Source organism: Trichoplusia ni, chromosome 14, assembly GCF_003590095.1.
Source record: "Trichoplusia ni isolate ovarian cell line Hi5 chromosome 14, tn1, whole genome shotgun sequence".
In the NCBI taxonomy this organism is placed as follows: Eukaryota; Metazoa; Arthropoda; class Insecta; order Lepidoptera; family Noctuidae; genus Trichoplusia; species Trichoplusia ni.
In genome coordinates, this window is record NC_039491.1 from 3,798,156 (window position 1) to 3,820,742 (window position 22,587).

The window sequence follows — 22,587 nt, forward strand, 5'->3', positions numbered from 1 at the left end:
GCTTAACAAGATTTTATCAGCTTTTAGTTTCCATTTTGGATTTTGAAATCTCCATAATATTGAATTTTATGCAATATACACATGATGTCGGAAGTTTAATCAGAAACCGGGAAGTGTATCACAATTAAGTTGCGAAAAATGAGTACAGACAGAGTAAATCACAATACACAGAGTACTTTTACAAAAGTAGAGAACATTACAACACACAATACAGTATTTGCTTCAGTTGATATATTACTCTGTTCTCTTGCCAATTGTATGGTGACCAATGCAGTGGCCGGGGTCGAAAAATATCGCCCGAATTGCGTATTTAGTGGTCGCGGTTGCCCATATTGCATATTGCGGTAATCCCTTTGTGACGCACACAACGCCACTCGACTTATTGTTTGTTAGCTGACAAATTTTTGTCAGACAACACTGTTTGTTTATGACTCATACAACTGTATTCAGTCGCAGAGCTTTTGCAGTTCTTGGAAAAGATCGCTTTAGCCGATTTGCTTTGTGGTTTTTTCGTGGAATCTCGAACCTATTTCACATTGCTTTCTGTAAAGCGAAAACTTTGCATACAATTCTTATATTTTATCATTCTATATTTTGGAGAGAGGAGAAATATCAGTCAAATAAATAAAAAATGGAACAGAATGGTGGCCAATCCAATCCAAAAGAAGCGTTGGTCGTTCGGGAGCAAGATGGGTTGACGATATAGTCAAGGTGTCGGGTCGAGTCTTGATGATACTGGCACAATACTGCAGAAATTGGCAAAAGAAATTGAAGACCTGTGCCCAGCAGTGAGGGCAAAGGCTATGAATGATGATGATGATGAAATAACAAATGTAACCGATGACAAACAATAATTATACCCAGTAAGATACGCTGTTATGTACTGACACATTCAAATGCCTGTTACACATTTCTTCAGACGAAGTTAATTAAAGAAGTTGAAAACTCGCAGCGGTACGGGATGACTTGATCCAGAGCAAGAACAAATATTTGACACACTGACAACTTTTTGCGAGTTTAGATGTATTTGTAACATAAGACGTGAAATTCAGTAACTTTAACTAACTAGGATACCGGAAAATATCAAAAGGATACTGTGAAACCAAATATAAGGAATGTTTGATTTTGATCCACAGTAAAACACTAAACTACTAATACTTACAATAATTATGTTCTCAATACAGTGCGATTTTGCCATAATTGATTCGTCTGCTATCCTTTACATATTGAATACAAACGAAATGGTTATGCATTTATGAAGAACTTCTATCTTCTCCATAATTTTACTTACCTGTGCATTTTACTAAATATTTCCACTCAGGGAATTAATTCTATTGGGACTGGACATGACACGTTTGAGAGCACGTCAAATCCGTATTCATTGCTGTCACTCGTAAACTAGACACTCGTTTTTATTGAATCTGAATTTTAAAGTCCCGTTGGACGTAAAACTTGATTCAAAATGGCCGCCACAGACACGGGTACTCCCTTATAATACGTTGCAATAAATTTGCGGTTGAGTTTATTGTCTGTTTGTAAGAACTGAAAGTGATTATTGATCTTTTAAGTGTACTAAAAGTGTCTGGAAAAGGATCATGTCGAAAGGAAAAATAATACGTAACGTGGATCAACAGTACTCAGCTTTCAAAAGAAATTGGCATGCAAATAAAGAATAATTATTTTATTATAAGAAGTTTGGTTGAGAAAAGGGTTTTCTAGACAAAACATAATAGGATCAGAGACCAGGGTTTGGCAATGTCTTATTTACAGACTATATTAACATTGTTAGAATAATTTTGAAGATTTTGTAGAAAAGACCAAATCATCAAACACATTTTCAGAGACAACAAATTAATACCAGATTTCTCACAAACTGTAATTATTTAGTTAGCAAACAAGTTACGACTAGGCATCTAAACAGGAGAGTTTAATTGTTGTTTGTGATTTTAAACAATCTGTTGTTTGGAACTTTTGATGCCCTAATTGACTTCAATGACAGGCAATAAACAAATGCCATGTTTCAAAAACACTTATGTAACATGTTTATTTTTTCATACAAGAATTCTGATGGAAGCAATCGTAGGTATGAAACTACAACGTATCATAAAATTTTCAAAGCTTAAATATAGAAATAGCTGTACATATAATTGAAACACTTCTCTTAAATACCACTGATTGGCTAATCTCGAAGAACCGAAACGTAAGAAGTCTCATTTCAATTTGAATACCGTCCACAAATTGTAATCACGATTCGCACAAGAACAGTCATCTGAGCCAAAATCTCCATTTCAAAAAAAATCGAATGATATCCACATTTATTTCGCGCCATCCCATCGTATTGTTGAATATGGCTTATTTAAGATTACCCACAACAATCAGACCGAGCATTATTGCGTTCGTTGGAATTTTCTGCGCTTACCGGAATGTTCAGATATTGAATTCTACTCATATAATAAGAGATGTCGGATAGCTCTTTAACGATCCATGATAAATATCTGAGAGAAATTAGATTCCGATTGTTTTATAAATAGATCTATGAATATGTAAAGTTTTTATCTTTTAAATGTTGGTTTTTAGGAATTTACACACTCGAATGTTGCTTTATAATTTGGATATATTTGGAGCCGTCAACAGTTCTTTCATAATGTAAATACATGATAAAGAAAACCAAAACCACGAAAAAAATCCAAGTAAAGTAAAAACTGTCATATTTTTGCTACATTTCCTAAAACGGTACAACAAAATACAGATTTGGATGTTAAGAAAACTTCTCGAATAATCAGATAGCGGGAGCTCAACGTCGAGTAAGCTTAAGTGTGCGATCAGCCATTACCGACCAGCCGACCGAATTAACTAAGTACTTTCATACGAAAGGTATCTCAAAAAACCTTTGTCTGCACCCAGGATACCAATTAAAGCATCCGAAGAAAAATAAATGTTAAATACAATTTTCTCAAGCATTTTTTCTTACAACCGCAAGTTTCATTTATCACAGTCTTCTTTGAGCGCTATTTCTCTGGAATAGATTTGGTAAGAAAGTAATACAGACTGCTCTATTCTTTATTTAGACAGATTGCAAAAAGATAGAGTTACTAAAAGTACCATTTGTTGGATAGCACGTTTTGAAAAAAATATATATCATTCATTTGTGGCGTTCTTATTTATTATGAATAGAAAACACGCAAAATAGAATACCTGATAACAAATTTTCTTCTTCTTACGAAAACGATACCCGCAGTAACTAATTCAATCCTTGTATCACTCACGGGGGTTTCACAAACATTCAAGTCATGCACATGCAACAAATAACCCAGACTCAGAACAAGCGTTCGTCTATCACACAAATATTTTTTCTATGCCGGGATCTAACCCGTGACTCTTCACATTGGGTTCGGCGAGATGATCTATTCCGCTATGCATGCAGTCAAAATTCAATAATTACTCCTGAGTTTAAAGTGGCGTCCTTATTATAAATGTAGTTCCTCTATTTATACTTATTCCAATGTTTCTTTGCAGCGTAATTCATGCGTTAACGTACTTACTTTTCACTGTTACTATGCTTTCAACTTTGCGGTCATTTTGAACAAAGGCTATTCAGTGAACTTAAATTGTTTCGGACTACAGTAGTAATTGAATTCACTTAGCTAATGCAGATGTATGTTAGATATTTTGTACTGTGGAGAGCTGAATGTAAAATGCTTTGACTGAATCGCTAATTAATACACATGCATAAGCCTTATGTAAATTGCGTTTTCGTCGTAAATCGTACGCATACTTTAGGAGTAAATTATTGATATGTTTTTTTATGTAATGTTGGGTAAATATTTATAGAATATCTATCCAACATGTTTTATGTGATGAATACAATGCGCGATATTGCAAACTCACAAATAAGTTTAATCAGTTGGTAAATTATTTTTCTTCTCCTAATTGAAGCAGGTTTAATCAGAAAATTTTGTATAGAGTATCTTCATAAGCTCTTCTTTTTTTAAAATATGGACAGTACAAAAAGAACAAAATAAGAATTCAAAAAGGAAACCTCTAAAATTAATCACTGCGCTTAATATTAATAAAAAGTGCCGACAAGTTGGATGCAATGGAGTGGAACCTTCCCGATAGCAAACTTCGAGTTATACCGCCTCTTTTGTTCTGGGGGTCTACCACAACCTCTTCAAGTTAGACAATTATAGATGTAGAAGCAAGACAGCGAGCAACATGATGTAGAGCGCCCTCTCTTTTCTATAGCTGCGTCAATCTGTACTCTAGAAGTCGGTGGTATTCTCCCAAGATTTACGTCAGAGTAGTAATGACAGACTTCAGTTAACTGTCCGCTGCTAATAAGTAGGTTTACAACCAACTACGATGTATCGTGCGTCTCGACTAATATAGTTTGTTATTTTTACGATAATTATGTTGTGCGGCCATGACTATGTGCGATAGTGTGATTTAGTTCGAGACAATAGCAATATCGTCTTATGTATTTTTAATATAGGTATTTAAAATGTTTTCTTTTTCTGCATGTTACTTGAGTGTTTGTAAGACCCCCGCCACAGAAGGATGAAATTCCTAACTGATAGAGTCTTTTCATTTTTAAATAAAATAAATCTTTTAAACCTAACAACTTCTTTTCCATAAAAACTAAATGCGCGGAACCATTCTGGTCATTTAACTGTACGTTTGGTCATAACAATAAAAAGGGAAAGAAGCTCCATACAAGTAATTGTTTACGAAAAGGTATGCTCTTAAAATACATAACCATTCAAATGACAATAAACTCACAGCATTATCTTAAGCGTAGAATAAACTAGGAGTTTCAGCCAAAATTAAAACTGGACCTTTTAAAATAGTATTATCCATTCATCATAAGCAAACACTGCTCATTATCTCCCATGTAAGCGTACAAGTGTTACCGCACATCATTTATCATGGAGACAACCTTCTTGTATGCGGTGTGGTGCATGTCGCGAGCACGTTACGCCCTAGTAGGCGGAGACCTTTAGATAATATAATTAATTGCTTAATTGCCTCCGCATATTCTGATATTGACATTGAACTTCGTATCAAGTATTCTTGTGTTTTGCATTTCCATTCAAGTTTGAAAGACTTTTAAAATAAATTATGAAACTCGAATTGACAAATGCTGAAGGAAAACATCGTGAGAGAGCCTGGATTCGCAGTATTGGAATCTGAAATCGCTGGATTGGGCAAATTAACATCAAAACCATATTAGTTCTTAGGTATCAAACATAGAAACTCCTTTTTGGGGTTGATTGAAAAATGGTATTAATGCACAAAGTGAAAGTGAAATGAATAATAGCTCTTTAAATGTCAGCATTTGTCGATTATTTTTTAGATTTATCCTTTTATAAATGATATTCTTAAGTATAAAGCAAATTCGAGAAAAAAACACTCAATTTTCTTATTTCTTCACTTGAAGTGAACATACGACGTGTAAATTTCTTATTACTAAACATCAGAGACTTCCATTTTGCTCACGTAACGAGGTTCCTTACGTAGTCGAGTAATTTTACACTGAATTAGCTTTCTTCTTTTAAAAAAAACAATTTATTTATTTTTATGATTGCTTTAGGAGTTGAATAAATGGTACAGCTGCGAAAGGGTGTTTTGTACTTACGTTTTAGTATTACTACATATTTTAGTATGCCATGAAAAACTCGTCCAATTTCATTATTACTTTTCTTGAGATTAGTTGAAAAAATAATTATGCGTCACTATTTTTCTCTGCTTACACATAGAAAGCTTCATAAAAACATATTATTTTGAACTTATACAGTTACAATAATCTTTTAAGATATTTTTTCTCTTTATATATTCTAAGATTTTCATTGCCTACTCAAAAGACATACTTCCCAAAGCATTGTTTTACTATCAAAGGATAAATTTACACAAAAACCAATACAGCGTGAATGCCGAACAAATTCCTCCAACATGCAAACTACGCAAAGACGGGATCAAGTATAAGAACCTATGATCCATTAATTCTCGCCTTGAATGGAACATTTGCGAGTTTTATCAGTTTTTAGGGTTCGATACCGGAATAGCAAAAACTGAACCCGTATAAATCCGCCATTAGTGTCTGTTTTCTTGTCCATATGTCGCAGCCTCTCAATTTCACAACTGTTAGGACTATACATTTGAAACGTAGATAGACGTATGTTAATAAAACTCTACGCAAATAAATAATTCTCCGCTTTAGGCCGCGTTTCCATCAGAGATGTGCGATGGAATTGTGGTGTACGATGATGTCCGCTGAGCCATTTCTACCAGAGGTGTGCTGAGCGAGGTGAGGTAAATAAAGCGATTCTATTGGTTCTTTACAAACACATCCCTCGCTACGCATCCTCGTACAACTCTGGTAGAAACGCAGCTTTAATACTGCGGAACTTTTTATGAGCATGTCCGACTCGCTCATGGCCACTTTTTTAAAAGAACGAACGGGAGGGATTGGATTACTGGTGTTAGTACACTATCTTCGAAGTTTTTCATAAAAGGATATTACAGTTGCAATCTCTTAGAATGAAGAGGGGTTCATACTCTTTGTATATTTTCTTACAAAGCCCAATCCGAGGAATATGCAATCATTCTTTCAAGTTTTATATATTGGATGGGTAAACTCAATTTAAAATTTTGAAGTAAATTATTAAATTTTAAATTAGAAAATTATATTATTCCGTTCCCTAAAATTAAATTATAACAATATTATTCCACTTATATTTATGCACAGTAAAAAACATACTACTGACATACATGCACTTACGTTAGTGCCAAATAAATCAAACGGCAGTTGTTAAACGTAACTACACACCAGTGAGTTCACTTCAACCAACTCTCAATAAATCGAAACGGGTAAACAGTTTCGGGGCATCAAATTCAATTTACACTGGAAACAAAAGCAAATCGCAGCCGAGCTCCTAGGATTTACAGAAACAAATGAATATCGGTGAACATTACCGCCGAGATAATTAAAACCGAAGCTCAATAAAATTAAATAGTCAATTGTGAATGGTGAGAATAGATGAATTGCTTGTAGTCTACCTAAGAGGTTACCGTAATTTCTTAAAGTAAAGAGCGAGATAACGTGCCACAATTCTTAAAGTTTCGTCCCTCTCCCACATTTGCAGCTATATTTAAGACTGGGTGGTAGGTAACTGCTTCGCTATTATTTCACTTGGCTAGTTCTCGACCTCAAGTGTGGCTTAATTATGTCAAGTACGATGACAGGATAATAACAATGTATTTATAACAAAGAGTTTATGTTGAATAATGTAGTTTCCGCTCTGAATATTATTTCACATGACGTTAATATATAATGGTTTTGAAGAGCATTATTTTTTGACAACAAGTCGGTTTTTGTCAATAGGTACAACAGGTCTATGTTTATTTTATTTAATTAATTCAATTATCATATCATCTTTCTGGCACAGTTCGTCTATTATACCTGATGAGTATGTATTACACCTGATTATACCTGAAGAATTATATCGTAAAAAAAACAAGTAGAAAGTTTAAATTCAGAAAAACAATATTTAACAATATTTTCAATATTTTATCGAAATCGCACCCGGTCTAAACGACTATATACCTCCCAAGTCTACCATAAACCAACTCAATCACTCACTTAATCACCTTTTTAAGGGTAAAAGGTAAACATACTGTAGACTACATCTTTTTCAACCATACTGAGGGCCTTACGTCACGTATTACAGTTGTGAAAGAGAGACAACGCTCTACGTTGAGTAGTGCTGTCCCACTTCTACATGTGCAAATTATTATTATTCTACGTAATGGTAGGCACCCTGTCATTCACTTGTTATCGCGGATTTTCTTGTCTACAAATTGACCCAAAAACTTATTCAGCCTTTGTAACAGGCCAGTATTTTCTCTTATTTTATTGAATTCAAAGTTTGTTTGTTATTTCGGAAACTTTGATTGTTGGAATAACTTTATAAATGTTTTTGAATTGTTTACCTCAAAATAAATTGGAATAAAATATTTGATGTTGCCGTACAGACTACTTTGTTTTTCACCATAAATAGGGACTAACCCTACTCTTTTGTCTAACTTTAGTTCATCAATAAACCAATTTTCCCAAACAAGGTATTTATTTATTAATGGGTCTCATGTCACCACACTTCATAAAGTTAATTAACTTGTTCTAGGAAAACAATAGGTTATGTTTGGGTTCGAGTAGTGAGGTTTTGTCCGACCTCAACCTTTGTCGCGTCGTCGCTTCGTGTCAAATATATCAATTAAACCTTAATAGGGTAAGGGCACTCGAACTTATTAACTTACACATCAAGTTACTCAAGTCATCGAAATTCTATTGAAACAATGTTGAGGGGTCTACTCGTTCAATTAGCTTGTAATATATAAGAGGAGCTTTTAATAAATGAAAATAATATGTTTATTTCATTTTCATTTGGAAATATACATTGAAAAACCCAGAACCTGAATTTTATAGTTATTTCTACGGATAGGCACTTTAAACATAGTTCTTTCACAACTAGTTCTTATATTTTGTATAAGATATTGTAAATTGCAAAATATTGTATTACGTTTTAATAAGTTATTTATATATTTAATATTGTAATAAGTTAAAAAGAACCGAATGGATACATCCAACCCTCGGGCACTACCCACTATTTATAAACAACTCCGAAAATGCTTTGAGGAAACTACTGAGGATATTATAATGCGGTTAACAACTTTACCGGGCTAATTAGTTTAACCATAAATGTTTACTTTATGAGGTGTAATCGTAACTCTACTTTATGAGAAACTTTTATTAAAACATCTAATAACTAATGGTTTTAATCTAACATAATTTTTAGTACGTACCTAGTACCAAAAAACGAAATAAGTTATCACAAATAAGAGCTGTTCATTAAAAAAATACTTCTTGGATTTAAATAGGTCACTGTTTTAAGAGAGATATAAAATTGTTTTACGTTTCCACCTTTTGAATGTACGTACAAGCGTCCAAGTAGTGCTTTAAAGCAAAAAACCCGATTAGATATGTAGAGGATATAGAGTCGCTTCAGCCCCAGTTGCAGAACACTAAATTTATTACCAGAGCTAAGGTCACGCTAGAAAACACAAATGAAATCTTCAGACTTTTTTTCGGACAACTTATATTCAAATGTATCACTTTATTCAATTCTATTTACAGTAGAATTTTAGCTGTGTTCACAAATTTGCATCCAAAAAAAGTTTGGTATATTTTTCCGATCTTCGCTTTTAATTAAATCTATCGGCCGTAGTAAATTGGATTTTGATAAGCAAATCAAATTATCTCTTTTTTCCTTATTCTTTTCGAAAGGGGCCGCTGAGACGAAAACTTGGCTGAAGAATTCCAAACTAAGTTAAGAAATCAAAAGTTCAAAACCTAATAATTATTAAGCAAGCAAAAATCTTGACATACATTTTCTATAAATAATCAGTACATCATCTTAGAAATACATATAAATCAAAATATGCACTACAGTTTTGACTGTCTACAATCTCGTAGGCATTCGTAGCACGTAAAACTCTCGTAGCGAAATCTACGGGGTCTACGCTTTCGCTAACTAGTTAATAGCTACGCTTATGTTTGCATGTCAACGCCAAACTATGCCTGCAAATGGTTTATAAAGCGCATTGTTTGCGAAATAGGCGGATAAGTCAACACAGAGCGGCGTCACGTACGAAGCCATGCTAACGCGAATCAACGTAATATAATCCTTCACTCGTCTATTACGAGCGCTAAAATACGGTACATACTCCTTTATTTACCGAGCTCCTTTGAAAATAATGAATTTGATGAAAACATTATGATGTGAACTTATCTCATATTTATATTTAGATATTTTCATGATTAAACGTTAAGGCATCTATTCTCGTATTTCTATAAAAAGGCTGTAAAAGTATATGTTTCTTGAAGCCTTTGTGTTTCATTAAAACTGTATGGTTCTGTATTTATCGCTCGATTTACGAGCATAAATCTTACATGGCCAAACAATATCCGTTACCGTACCGTGTGTGCCACCGCAGCACACATTACACACATGACGCTACATCGATAGCAAACCCCGAGCCGAGGCAAACGACATCAATCACTCTAAACGTACAATCACGAGGAAAAATGAGTGAAAATATAACCGTGTACAGTGTACAGTCGCGGTTGGTGAGCGGTCAAATAAAAATGTTGTAATTTTGTTTCAATGACTTTTGAAAATACAATTTTGTTATGTTATACATAAACATCGGATTATTTTTTTAGTGTAAATAATGATATTATATTGTGTCAATTTATTGTAAGTATAACTAAGTTAAAGCAAAGTGCCAATTTAATTGGTTGGAACGGAATAGATTTATTACGGGATCAATAACTTAGCAGGACCAGAAGGTATAATTTTTAAAGCATGAACAAAACTGTTTCTTTTGTCATCTCGTTGTACCATAACCATGACATAAAATTAATCGCCTGTTTGTGAAATCTACCGCGACAAAAGGATTAAATTCCTTGATGCCGGAGCCGCTCTATTTTTTTCTCAAATTTAACACTAGAACTATGTCTCCATATAAAATTCACTCACAAAACATATTATCTTAAGAACTTAACCCGAAATACCGCCGCGTCACCTCTAAACCCTAAGCTCAAGACCTTTCGCTTGGTTCATCTTTACGTAGAGATAAGATCGCGTAAGACACCGCTGTGTTTTCTCATTAGACGGTGGATATTTACACGTCTCGTTTTAATTTACTTGTTGAACAAATAAGAATAAAATATGTTTGAGTAAAAGTTTTCGTTTTAGTTTAAAATGATTTCATAAAACTTGAATGTTATGTTTTTAGGGTCTTTGCAAGGAGGTGTGTGAATATGGGAATTCTTTTTTATAACTTAAGAACGCACAAAACACTTTTAATGCATTAGCCAAAGAATCTTCATACTATCGGCTTTTTTTAATTTACGGAATAAGAGAATTGTAGTTATAAATAATTATCCCACTAATCAAAGGATGGTTATTTTTTTTTTAATAACATTCTTGCATATACTGTTATAACTGTAATTTTACCTCATAACTAGATCAAACCATAAACACAGTGATAATTTGGTGGCCTCAAAGCCTTCCGAACTCTGAGCCCAGTTTTGTTAATCCTATAAGTAAATATTCATACATGTCTCGTAATAAACCGCGAAAATGTGTAGAGTTCGGATAACATTACGAACGGATTAGTAAACGCAAAGTGTTAAGTAAGCTTTTAAATGTTTTGAAATTAACTACGTTATCTTCACACGCCTAAATAAAACTTATTGTTAGTTCATCGTAATATATAAATATAATTTTAACCTAAAAGAAAAACAATGCGAACCATTAACTCAAACAACGACGTAAAATCAATTAGTTCTAATGCATTTATTAGTTTATGTAAGATAATGCCAAAAGTCAATGTTCATAAGCTTTCAGCATTATAATATTAAGAGAAATCGAATGCATTTTCATAAAGATTATGGTGTCTCAGTCTTATTCAAATAAAAGCGTTAAAAAACTTACATTATTTTTTCAAAAGGTCTTAAAAGAATAACACTTTCAAACAAGTTCTCTTATTAGTATTCAAAGAGTGCATAAAACCTTTTTACTTTAATCATAAAATAATATTATCTTGTAATTTAACTTTTGCAAATCTAAAAAGGATAGAAATGTAGTGTGGGTCGCGTCAAATACCTAAAGCTGACGGGTAGAGTCAGATAATTTTAAGAGAGTTACCAATAGAAAGCCTTCAGTAATAGTAAAGCCATATTGCCAACTAGCTTTTTATACCAGCACCCTGTAGACGAGAAAAAGGACTAGCTAGACACTATATAGAAATGACTTTCGTCTAACAAAGAGTAGGAAGGGTCAATTTAAAAAAATTGAGCCACTATATGAGAAAAAGCATTTCCAAAATATCAAACGTCTGGGCGGCAAATACTGATATTAATATAGTGACATAATTTCGTTTACTTATGTGTCTGAAAGTGGTTATGTGTGTTAAGACACAGGTGAAATCTATTAGTTCAGTGGACCAGCAAAACCCTCTCAACTGGAAAAAGATCAGACGCAAGAGTTACGGAATTAAAGACTATCTAAGACAAGGAAATGTCATACAAATAAAACCTTCTTAATATTCTACATACAAATGTATTAAAATCGTTTCTTTAAGAACCATGTATAAACGAATTAAAGTAACACAATTTTGAATTATCCCTCAACAATAGTTCTGACATCAAATCTCTGTCTAAGTCTGGCAAACATTTTGAAATACGAGCTTTTAAATGGTATCGTTCAAAGTCAAATAACTTTTAAAAAGTCTGGCTAACAATCAAATAATTGCTTGAAAAAGGAATAAAAAATATCTATTTTTTTGTTTTTGTACCGAACTCTACGAAATGTATCTACGGAACCGCAGACAAAAAACTGTTTAATTAAAGATTGATTGATGAAGACTCGTAAGAAATATCTATCTTTTAATTACGCTCAGCTTAGAAAGCGGCCATTTATTTACCGCTTTATCTTCTTTCATTTGTTATTTAAACCAACTACTACACCATCACTTGAAAGTAAATGTGAGAATGTAATTTAAGAATTGAATGTGCTATATAATTTTCATTAAATACTTTTGCTATGTCGGGGGTGCAAGTCAAATATTTTAATTTTTGTAAAGTTATACATATAGCAAAGCTATTTTCTAAAACATAGGCAAAGGCCTTATTTGTAACTAAGGGAACCTAAACGAAGGTTTAAAATAATCTTTGTAGTACTAACGATAGAATATTTTTTACATAAAATAAACTCATAAATGATTGGAGCTACGACGTTTCAGCTACGCGCCTACGCAGAATTCGTAGGCGTTGTTGACCTTACGAAATACAAATACGTTTACTGTATTACGTACCTAATAAGCACACTTACCAGAATCTGAGGGCACGGCAGTGCCCCTGCCAAGTCTCGAGCAAAACGGGCACGGCCGTACCATCTTTTCTCGAAGCGATTCGCGGCTGTTTCGCCCCCCCTGTATCTTCGACGTGGACAAAGCTAGGAGTTTAGCTTTTCGGGGAATAATAGTAGGCATTAGAACAAGCTTAAGTTCGAAATTACATGCCAATTGAATTAATGGTTTAGGAGTTACGGTCGATCAAAGTTACACCATTTTGTCACTCACTGACTCACTGACTCACTGACTCACTGACAGATCATCAAAAATCTAAGGTACTTCTAGCAGACTTAGAAACTTCAAATTTTGCACCAAGATAGGTCCTTAGCCACATATAAAGGAAAAATTATAAAAACATTAAAAAATAATATGCCATAGAAAACAATTTTATATTTGCGGTTTGGCAAGAACATTATGTATGGATTTTGACTGCATTGTTAACTTTGTTCGTTGTTTAAGTACCTATTCAATTGGATGAATACATACATAGAATAGAAAAGAATAATATAAATGTAATACACAGACTATCATTAATACAAATTAATACATAAAATTCATAATTCATTAAATTAATAAAGCTAAAACTCCATTGTATTGCGATAAATATTGTATGCGCGCTCGATAGATGGCGTTGTACGTGTCTGAATCGCGCTATGGTTTCGTTACAAAGCGCAGTCTAAGTAGTACTTCAGAATAATTCGATAATTTTCATTTGATAGCGCCACCTGTCTATGAAAAACCATTTCGAAACTAAAAAATATTGTAGTGATAATTGATATTCGGAGAACTTTACGTGTTATTTAGTTTAGTTTAGCTATAGTTTGTAAGTTAGTAGATATATATATGCATATATATATAAGTTTAAGCTTGTTTACATTAGAAGTAACGAAGTCTCAGAGAAGAAACAAAAGAGATAGAGATAGAGAATGGGTTCTAAGCAAAGCAGTAGCTGAAGTCCTAGAAATTATGACACCTAAAAAAAAGAAAGAAATACACTTACAAAAAATAAATGAGATCCCACCAAAAACATTAAATGTAAAAAAATGCCAAGTCTCTCGATGCACTCTTTCCATCGTAAAAAGTTTTGAGATCTCATAGAAGCCAAGTCCTATTCAAAATATTTTGTAGTTATAAATCAACATTTAGTAATTGTATCAATAGTTTTCTTTATATTATAATTATAGTGACTTGGCAATGAGCACAAATTAAAAGCTGCTTGATGCCTGGAATTATGTGCAAATGTTACTGACGAGACCAGTGATCAGATTATTTGTTATGTGTGAATCATGATGGTCACTACCGACTACATGCTCCAATACAATAATTAAGAATACCTTACGGGCCATCGCTTTATGAAAGTAAATGAATCGAGAGTACACTAAGACTGACTGCCGTTGCCGAAATTCGGTTGGGACGACACGGATAAACCAAAAGAAAATTAATTTTGTGATATTAATGTTTACGCATGCGGTGTGTGTAACTTTCAACTCCTACAAATATGCCGTTTTATTTGTTTCTTCTTGTGCTCATTGCCAAGTCACTATAATTATAATATAAAGAAAACTATTGATACAATTACTAAATGTTGATTTATAACTACAAAATATTTTGAATAGGACTTGGCTTCTATGAGATCTCAAAACTTTTTACGATGGAAAGAGTGCATCGAGAGACTTGGCATTTTTTTACATTTAATGTTTTTGGTGGGATTTGATTTAACAGAAAATTAATTCTATAGGTTCTTTCGCATCTACAATGATTAAGTAAAAAATCAAGCGTTCATGCAAGAAACACATTAAAATTCAAATAAACTGGGAACACAGCACTGAGTGACGTAATTTTGAATGTAAAGCAGTCGTTTGTAGTTTTACAGTCACGCTACTCAAATAGTAATTGATAAAGGAAATTAGATTGTTAAGTTTGCACTTAAGTACATACTTTAACCTAATGAAACTTGAAGGCCAACAGAAAGAGCAAGAAAAAATATTTTGAAATAAAAAAACATTTTCCCATCCCTTATTTCAAGGATGCCAACTATTTCAGTCTTGTAGTATGTGTAGCAATTTAAGGATCAAACCCTACGATATTTTTCCTTTATCCAGCGGCCGTATTCAAACAAATTGTTTAAATTTTATAAGAAATCGTACCGATCTCGCTGCTACGGAAACTATCGTGGGTCCGGTCGTTACATGAACGATACACTGTCTATCGATACACGTTACCCTCTAGTATATAGATAATGGTTGCGTCCCTTTGTCCGTTTATCTATTAAACGTCCGCGCACACCAGGACAGTTACTGTCTCTCTATTACCGATATAAAGTTGCTGGTTTAATATTAGATACTCGAATTTCAAACACAGATACTTTACTTTTAGATTTTACTCAAAATTTATATGATATAACTAAATCGCTGCTTATGTTTCTAAGCGTGAGTTTCAAGAACAATGAACCGATTTCGCCTATTCTTTTAAAGAATATACCTTAGACATAGACTAAAAACACAAAAAGAATGTTAGTATTTACTTAGTTAAATAGTTTATTACGCTTCGACTGCTTAATAATTAGTAATATTAAGCTGATTGTCATAAAATTTGTTGCGAGGGTCATTTCAAACCTAAGAAATATCTCACCGTTTCCTTGGATGAAGTCACTCAGTGACGTAACTGAATGTTTGAAAAACGGCAATTTCTCTATAAAACGTCAAAAAGTGTTTTGTTTTCAAAGTTTACTTTATTCGTCAATAACAATTCAAATGAAAACCCCTACGATAATTGTGTCTCTTGGGCACGACGTACGCACATACATGTGTCCTAATGGTTTACCTGATGTTAAACATTTACAGTCGCCCTTAACATAAAGGTACACTCGAATATTGATGAGGCGGTTACGTACGCTCTCCTCAAGTGCCAGTATAGTAAGCCTTCCGATGTAAAGACAACATTAAACTCTTTAATTTTCTTATAAGCGCCTTACAACGTTACTTGATCGGGTAATGGAGCGCACAAATTCCGAAAAGAACTATAGATAGAAGATTATTAAAGAGGAAAATGGAAAGAAACAAACTCGGTTCCTTGAGTTTCGAGATTAAGAACAGCTGCTATTATTCCACCGACGAGAACCTCTTTATTTTGTGTTTTTTGTGTCTAGATTTTACTGCTCGGCTACAGGAACTTTTGTTGAGATTATATTTATCCTGTAAACATCTAGACAACAGCCGTTATTATTGTATTGTTTATGTTATTACGGTAGTTAAAAGAATTTTCAAAAATATTAGTTGTTAATTTGTGTCTGGAGTTTTATGACTATCAAGTATAACAATTATTTATTAACTGCCCTTATGGTTTAAACTATGGTTAATATCTCAAGTGTACGTATATCCTCCCAAAAAAAAACAGCCTATAAAATGTATTTCTGTGAAATTATATACATGATAATACAGCCTCTAAAACTTATTTTGTTAATCAGCATATATAAATGACTCTTCTTTCTCCCATCAGGTCCGGTCCCATGCTACCATGCTAGACGATCTCGTGCCGACGATAGCGGCCAACAGAACCACCGCTCCTGGTGCTGACCACGGCTTCTTCGTCACCTTCTACGATGAGGTCAACAACAGATACGTTAACAACTCACAGAATTTTACAGAGGTAAGAAATACTCAATCGTACCTACAAATTGATAGGAGATAAATAAATAAGAAGTATTCATGTACTCCGCTAATAAATAAAATAGACCAAAGAATTTTTTGAGTTGGTATTCTTAATAGTTTTATCGGTATTTCGTGCTTGTAAACCTTGTTGATAGGTGTGTTCCTAATTTAAAACGGTTTTTCTAAGACAGGCCATTTGACTTTTCCCTAAACCACAACCCTGTATGTAGCCTGCATGCTATGTTCACAAATCTATTCGAATCTACTAAATTAACAAAAAAAACAGTGGGTTTACAGTCCTTACAGACTAAGACCTGACTAAGAATGACTACGAATGTGTTGCTAAAATCCAAAAAAAAAAATTTTTGGAATAATGAGTATTTACGTGTACCTTTTTTAATTAGAATTCAGTCATAGGCTGCCATCATTCATCACCTTTGTTTATATAACCTCAACCTTTTCTGATATGTTTGCTCATCAAGGCTACTTTATTTTTATCATCCGCAGCGGTGGACATCGATCATCATTTTTAATCTCAATTCGATTTGCGGAAATGTGATCGAGCTCGAAGTACGCTTATAATAATCACCTCATACAAAGCCATGCTATATTTATAAATGTCGGTCTCTGGAAAGAACAGTTTAAATGAAGTGGCTGCACTAAGCGACACATTTATACCTGCGCTTAGTATTTTATTGCATAAAGATGTGTTTTTCATTCAAATGTTAAAGTCTTATGCAGCTGATGTGCAGTAAAACAATCTTACGTGTTTTTTACTCTTGTTTCTCTAGTTTCTGCTTGAAAACTATTCTGCTACGTTATTACCCGATTACGAGCCAGACTTTGCGAAAGTGTTTGGATTTCTTGGTTAAGTTCTCTGTCATGAAGAGTGTTTGTATTCCATTGATATATTAGCCTGCTTAAGTACGTTTTGAGAATTGTTAAGTCTTTTCATAATAATCTTGAACATTTTTAAACGAACCTGTGCTATTTACGTTTGTTTATTCTTTAAATCGGACTGACCCACAACTTTGTTAAGGCATCTTCTTCCAAAAGTTTTCCGTTTTTTGCGAGGTCTCTCCACGTTCGCAACCACATAACGGACTAAACCATCATACCACGATGGGTCACGAATCTTCGTCTCAATGTCTTCCTCCTAATTAATACCCGTCCTGTCCTGTCTAACTCCTACATTAATACGTGGTGTGTAATTTAAGTAACATAGAAGCACTATACATTTAACTACCCACACTCTGGTAACTACTAGCTTCAAAATATTCACAATTTACTTTGACAAAATCCCTTACGAGGCAACGTTCTCTTATCTCGCCGTCTTTATCTATGCTGACGCGGGAAACTGTTAAAAGCGTCGAATGAATGAAAGAGATTCAGTTCAATCCAAGACCTTTACCCACCTTAGGTGTTAAGTCTAGATAGAACGAAATCTAGCGATGGACGCTAAAAGGTTTTTAGCTTATGAAGAAAATTACAATTTTTGCAGGTAGTCTGAAAATACTGGAATGAAATGAAATAATTTATTCTGCAAATAGCTGAAGTCGACATTTCCTTGCTGGCTATCCTACTTGCTCTTTTTATTATATCTATACTTTATACATTTTGAACCAATTTATATAATACATATGATTGCATAGTGTATACATTTCAAAAAAATCAGAAGGTCGTCAATTCTTTTTAGGTTTATCAGGTCCAATTTTAATAAAAAAAAATCCTTTCTAACGTTTTAAACTGAGTAATTCTCATTATTTGAATATAAACTAAACAATTCTGACCTAATTCTTGGCCATCAAAATATAACACGACATTAAATAAGACTGCGTATATATCAACACGCAATGCTTACACGACATTGTTTTGTCATCACGTGCCGACGCATTATAATTATAATTAGCATACAAACAAAGAGATATTAATATGTGACAGTAACTACGTGATTCTAGACAGTTTAGAACGTGAAACGTCAATTTATGCTAACTATAGATACAATAGGTTATGATATATAGCTCATATAAATACATATAATTAAAGTATGTTGTTGTAATGTGTTGACAAAAATACGCGAAACAAAACTCTACTAGTTGCCCACTTTCCCAAAGATACATCCTTGATTTTTTAGGTTGTAGTAAAAAACGGCTCCCTCAATAAAGAGTATAATTCTGGCGTCGCGAGGGGTTTTCAAGCATTCAAGCCACACTGCACAAAGAAACAGACTAGACTCAGGACAAGCATTCGTGGATCACACAAATGCTTGTCCTACGCGGGGATCAAACCCGCGACACGTCGCGCTGTGTTTTTCATATGGTGACCCATTCGGCTATCCATGGATTGAGTCCATAGTCCAAAAGTGAAGTATTCGTAAACTGTCACGACAGCCCTCAAGGCTTTCGTTTGACGACTTGTACGTGAAACATTGCCACAAAACGCTATTTAAAATGCAGGCTCGCTTAAATAAAAGCAAGTCTCCCTAGTTAAAAACAAAGGTTATTCATAGGTACCTATTTACAGTTTTTAAAATCATTTTTCCCTTTGTTTAGGCTTACCAGTCCTTCATCCTACCATGGTGGCGGCAAGTGCTGTGGACGGTGCTGTTCGCCGGCATGGTGGTCGTGGCCACCGTCGGGAACCTCGTCGTCATATGGATAGTGATGGCCAACAAGCGGATGAGGAGCGTCACCAATTACTTCTTAGGTAAGAACTTTACTTTTTTTCCTACAATTTTTATGAAATTCATACTACTGGGTGTGTTGTTAGTAATGGTATATATACTTTTTAGGGCTTTGTGATCTTCTGTTGGATTGTCATGTAAATAAACTTAAAATTAACAACGAATAATTTTTAGTTAATAGCTCCTTTAATAGCGAAAACGTTTTTCTTTCATAAAAATCACTAAAGCATAAATTAAGCTTTATACACCGTTTAACGACGATAGCTTCATTCTACTTATTATTATGGAATTTGAATAAACAGTTAAAGTTCCAAACTCTTTTGAAAGTCTGAAATTATCATACACTCGCCACAAAAACAGTTAAAAATAAATTTCCATAAAAACTTTTTGGTAAAAACGAGGTAAGGAGCGAAACACAATTCATTTAAAGCTTGTATGCAAAACCGAGACGTTGCTAACACAATTTGTAAATGTTCCGAGAAAGCGCACTCCTACATCATTGTTTGTAATTAATACAGACATGCTTTCGCTGCTTTAACTAAGAATACGTTAAAATAACGTAGGTATTCCTGTGATGGTGTTTTAAAAGAGCTTTTTGTTTTACTTTTTCTTTAATTCCCACGTTTTTATAAACTCACTTCCTTGTTTGTTTGTTTGTATGTTTGTATGTTTTTTTTTCGTTCCGGTTGGATTTTGAGGCACTTCCCGATAAGCTAGCAGTCTGAATTTTTAGGGGTAGCTTCAATGACGTTTAAAAACGTGGGTATTTAGAAATTTGAAATCTATTTTTCTTTTATAAACTCTTCCCGCTCTTACTAATTTAATTTTTGTTTCTTGAAGGGTTTAGCATTATTTATGTAATTCAGATTGAATCACTCGCAAACACAAGTTAAATTAAATGTCATCATTATTTAGTAACAAGATCAAAAAAGAAAATTAAAATCAAAGCAAGGAGCACAAATATTACTGGAATTATTCAAGCTGTGATTAGATACATGTCATACGTAGATTAACCGTTTTTAACACCCAAGTGTAGGATTAACTCCGTAAGCCCGGTCTCACATGATTAAGAGCTTTTGTTTGTGAATGATACGGTTACCTTTTTAACCGACTTCAAAAAAAGGAGGAGGTTCTCAATTCGACTGTATTTTTTTTTTCACATTAAAATCCTGGTGTTGACAGTTTAGGCCGTCTCAACCTACCTTTTCTGACCCTAGCTGCATTCTGTACTTTTACCTGCATATAAAATGTAAGTTGTGTGGTAATCTAGTATATGAGCTACCACCGCACCAAATTCCATTAAGATTGGTCCATTAGTTCAAGCGTGAAGCGGCGACAAACATATACAAACTCAAAAACTAAACACATGTTTTTCTCTAAACAATTCTGCCTAATTCGATTACAAGTCATCCTCAAATAAATTAAATTCTATTTTCTTCCGCAGTGAACCTATCGGTAGCAGACGCGATGGTGTCGACCTTGAACGTGACCTTCAACTTCACCTACATGCTGAACTCTGATTGGCCATTCGGACACTTCTACTGCAAGTTCTGCCAGTTCATAGCAGTGCTTAGCATTTCGGCATCCGTGTTCACATTACTGGCAATAAGCGTGGACAGGTGAGTCACGAAAGAAATAGCCTTTTCTCTTTTTTTATGAAAAATAAATTGTTACCTATCTAATTATTAATGTTGTGTCCGCATAGATTTATAACATATCAGCTGTCATAATAATTGTTTATGCGTTTATAACCGTATCCTTTATTCTCATATAACAAAGTTATTGAACTATTATAACCGTGGTTACTTTGTTTAAATTTAAATCACTTTTGTGTAAATAAGTTAGAAATACTTCCTGGTAAACGAAGAATTAATTCAAGCTACAAAGATAACCAGTAACTCTACGTTGTAGTGTAAATAAATTTGCTTCAGTTTACCAAATTTCATGTACCAACATAAATAAAAGCTAACCCCAAAAGTGAGAATTCAACTACAACCCGAGTTTGTTTTCAGTTATTTTTGAAAGCAAACGTTACAAATTACATTTATGAAATTTTAACTAACAAACAGCAATTTCATCTTCCATAGATGCAGTACGAAACTCAAGCAAATAATTAATGTTTTCATCTGCGCTATAAGTCAAATACTATATAAGTCGTTCCAGTTTCACTATACCTCTTAGAAGTTTCAGTCTGTCTTTTATAGATGCGAATCAAAACAAGAAAAATTTTCAAGCGAATTTGGGTAGATGCCTCAATAGAAAAACATGTAATGTCCGTTTTTATGAAATACACGTTCAATTTTGTACACTAAACAAATAAATAAAATCAATAAATTTATTCTTAAAACCGAGCCCTAGTATTATTGGGACACCTATTTTCAAAGAATGAGTCCTAACAGAGGAAATCCATTACCTGTATTCGTTGTCGCAGCTTTTAGCGGCCGCGTCCTTGTCACCACGCCCCGTTTCCATCTTCCTACACTTATAATGTTAGGTTGGGCATCATATTATTTAAGTTAAGGAAATATACTACTAGGCTTAGGCAACAATCAGGGCGGACTATCAACACCTCTTGGATTTTAAAATTAGAAACTGCAGTCGTGGAAGGCAGAACAGATCTTCGACATTGTAGACCGATACAACTTCGTATGGTTTCAACGAAAATTCTCCAAGAAAAAAACGAGACTACGCTTCGAATTCTACTAACCAAAAGCCATTTAATATTCCACATTTCTGTAAATCGTAAATTCTCTTCCAAGCAATAATAGTTCGGGGAACACTAAACGCCTCCAAAAATATTTATGGTACCTAAATAAATATTAAGAAATCACACAAGTACCTTTTTATCCGAGAAACATGCTCTGAATCTAAACGGGTAAAATAACTCATTGCTTTCTCGGATTGGAGTCCAAAGAAAGACAGAATAGCAATGTAGAAAATTTATTTTTACTGGCAGGTCGTTTGAATCAAGTATTAAAAAATATTACCGTGGATAGCTTCGAGATTTTCGGCTGGATTCAGAGTTACTGCATATTTACTGGCATTTTGGCTTATTACACCAGGTCAAAAGTATCTCTTAAAAACTATCTATAACATTAGATGCGTCCAAATTATTGATCGCCAAGAAAGTTTTTATATTTTTCTTAGATGAATGTATCAAGGTACATCTTTTAAAATTGTGAAAATGATATTTCGATAGATATTCAGACTCATATCATTGTCAATTTCACCGGAACAAGTAAACATTCATACAACAAAATATAATTCACACTAACCATT

At 33.7% G+C, this 22,587-nt stretch overlaps 1 protein-coding gene across 5 annotated transcripts in view; it reads left to right on the forward strand.

The window, feature by feature from the left end:
* LOC113500442 (tachykinin-like peptides receptor 99D) overlaps positions 1–22,587 on the forward strand; it is a 101,044-nt gene that overhangs the window by 73,564 nt on the left and 4,893 nt on the right. For all 5 annotated transcript variants that reach the window (XM_026881241.1, XM_026881243.1, XM_026881239.1 and 2 more), the window contains 3 exons: positions 16,474–16,623; positions 19,178–19,331; positions 20,753–20,927. In XM_026881241.1, the coding sequence (XP_026737042.1) occupies positions 16,492–16,623; positions 19,178–19,331; positions 20,753–20,927 (461 nt within the window). In that variant the 5' untranslated portion in view covers positions 16,474–16,491. The remainder of the gene's footprint in view (positions 1–16,473; positions 16,624–19,177; positions 19,332–20,752; positions 20,928–22,587) is intronic.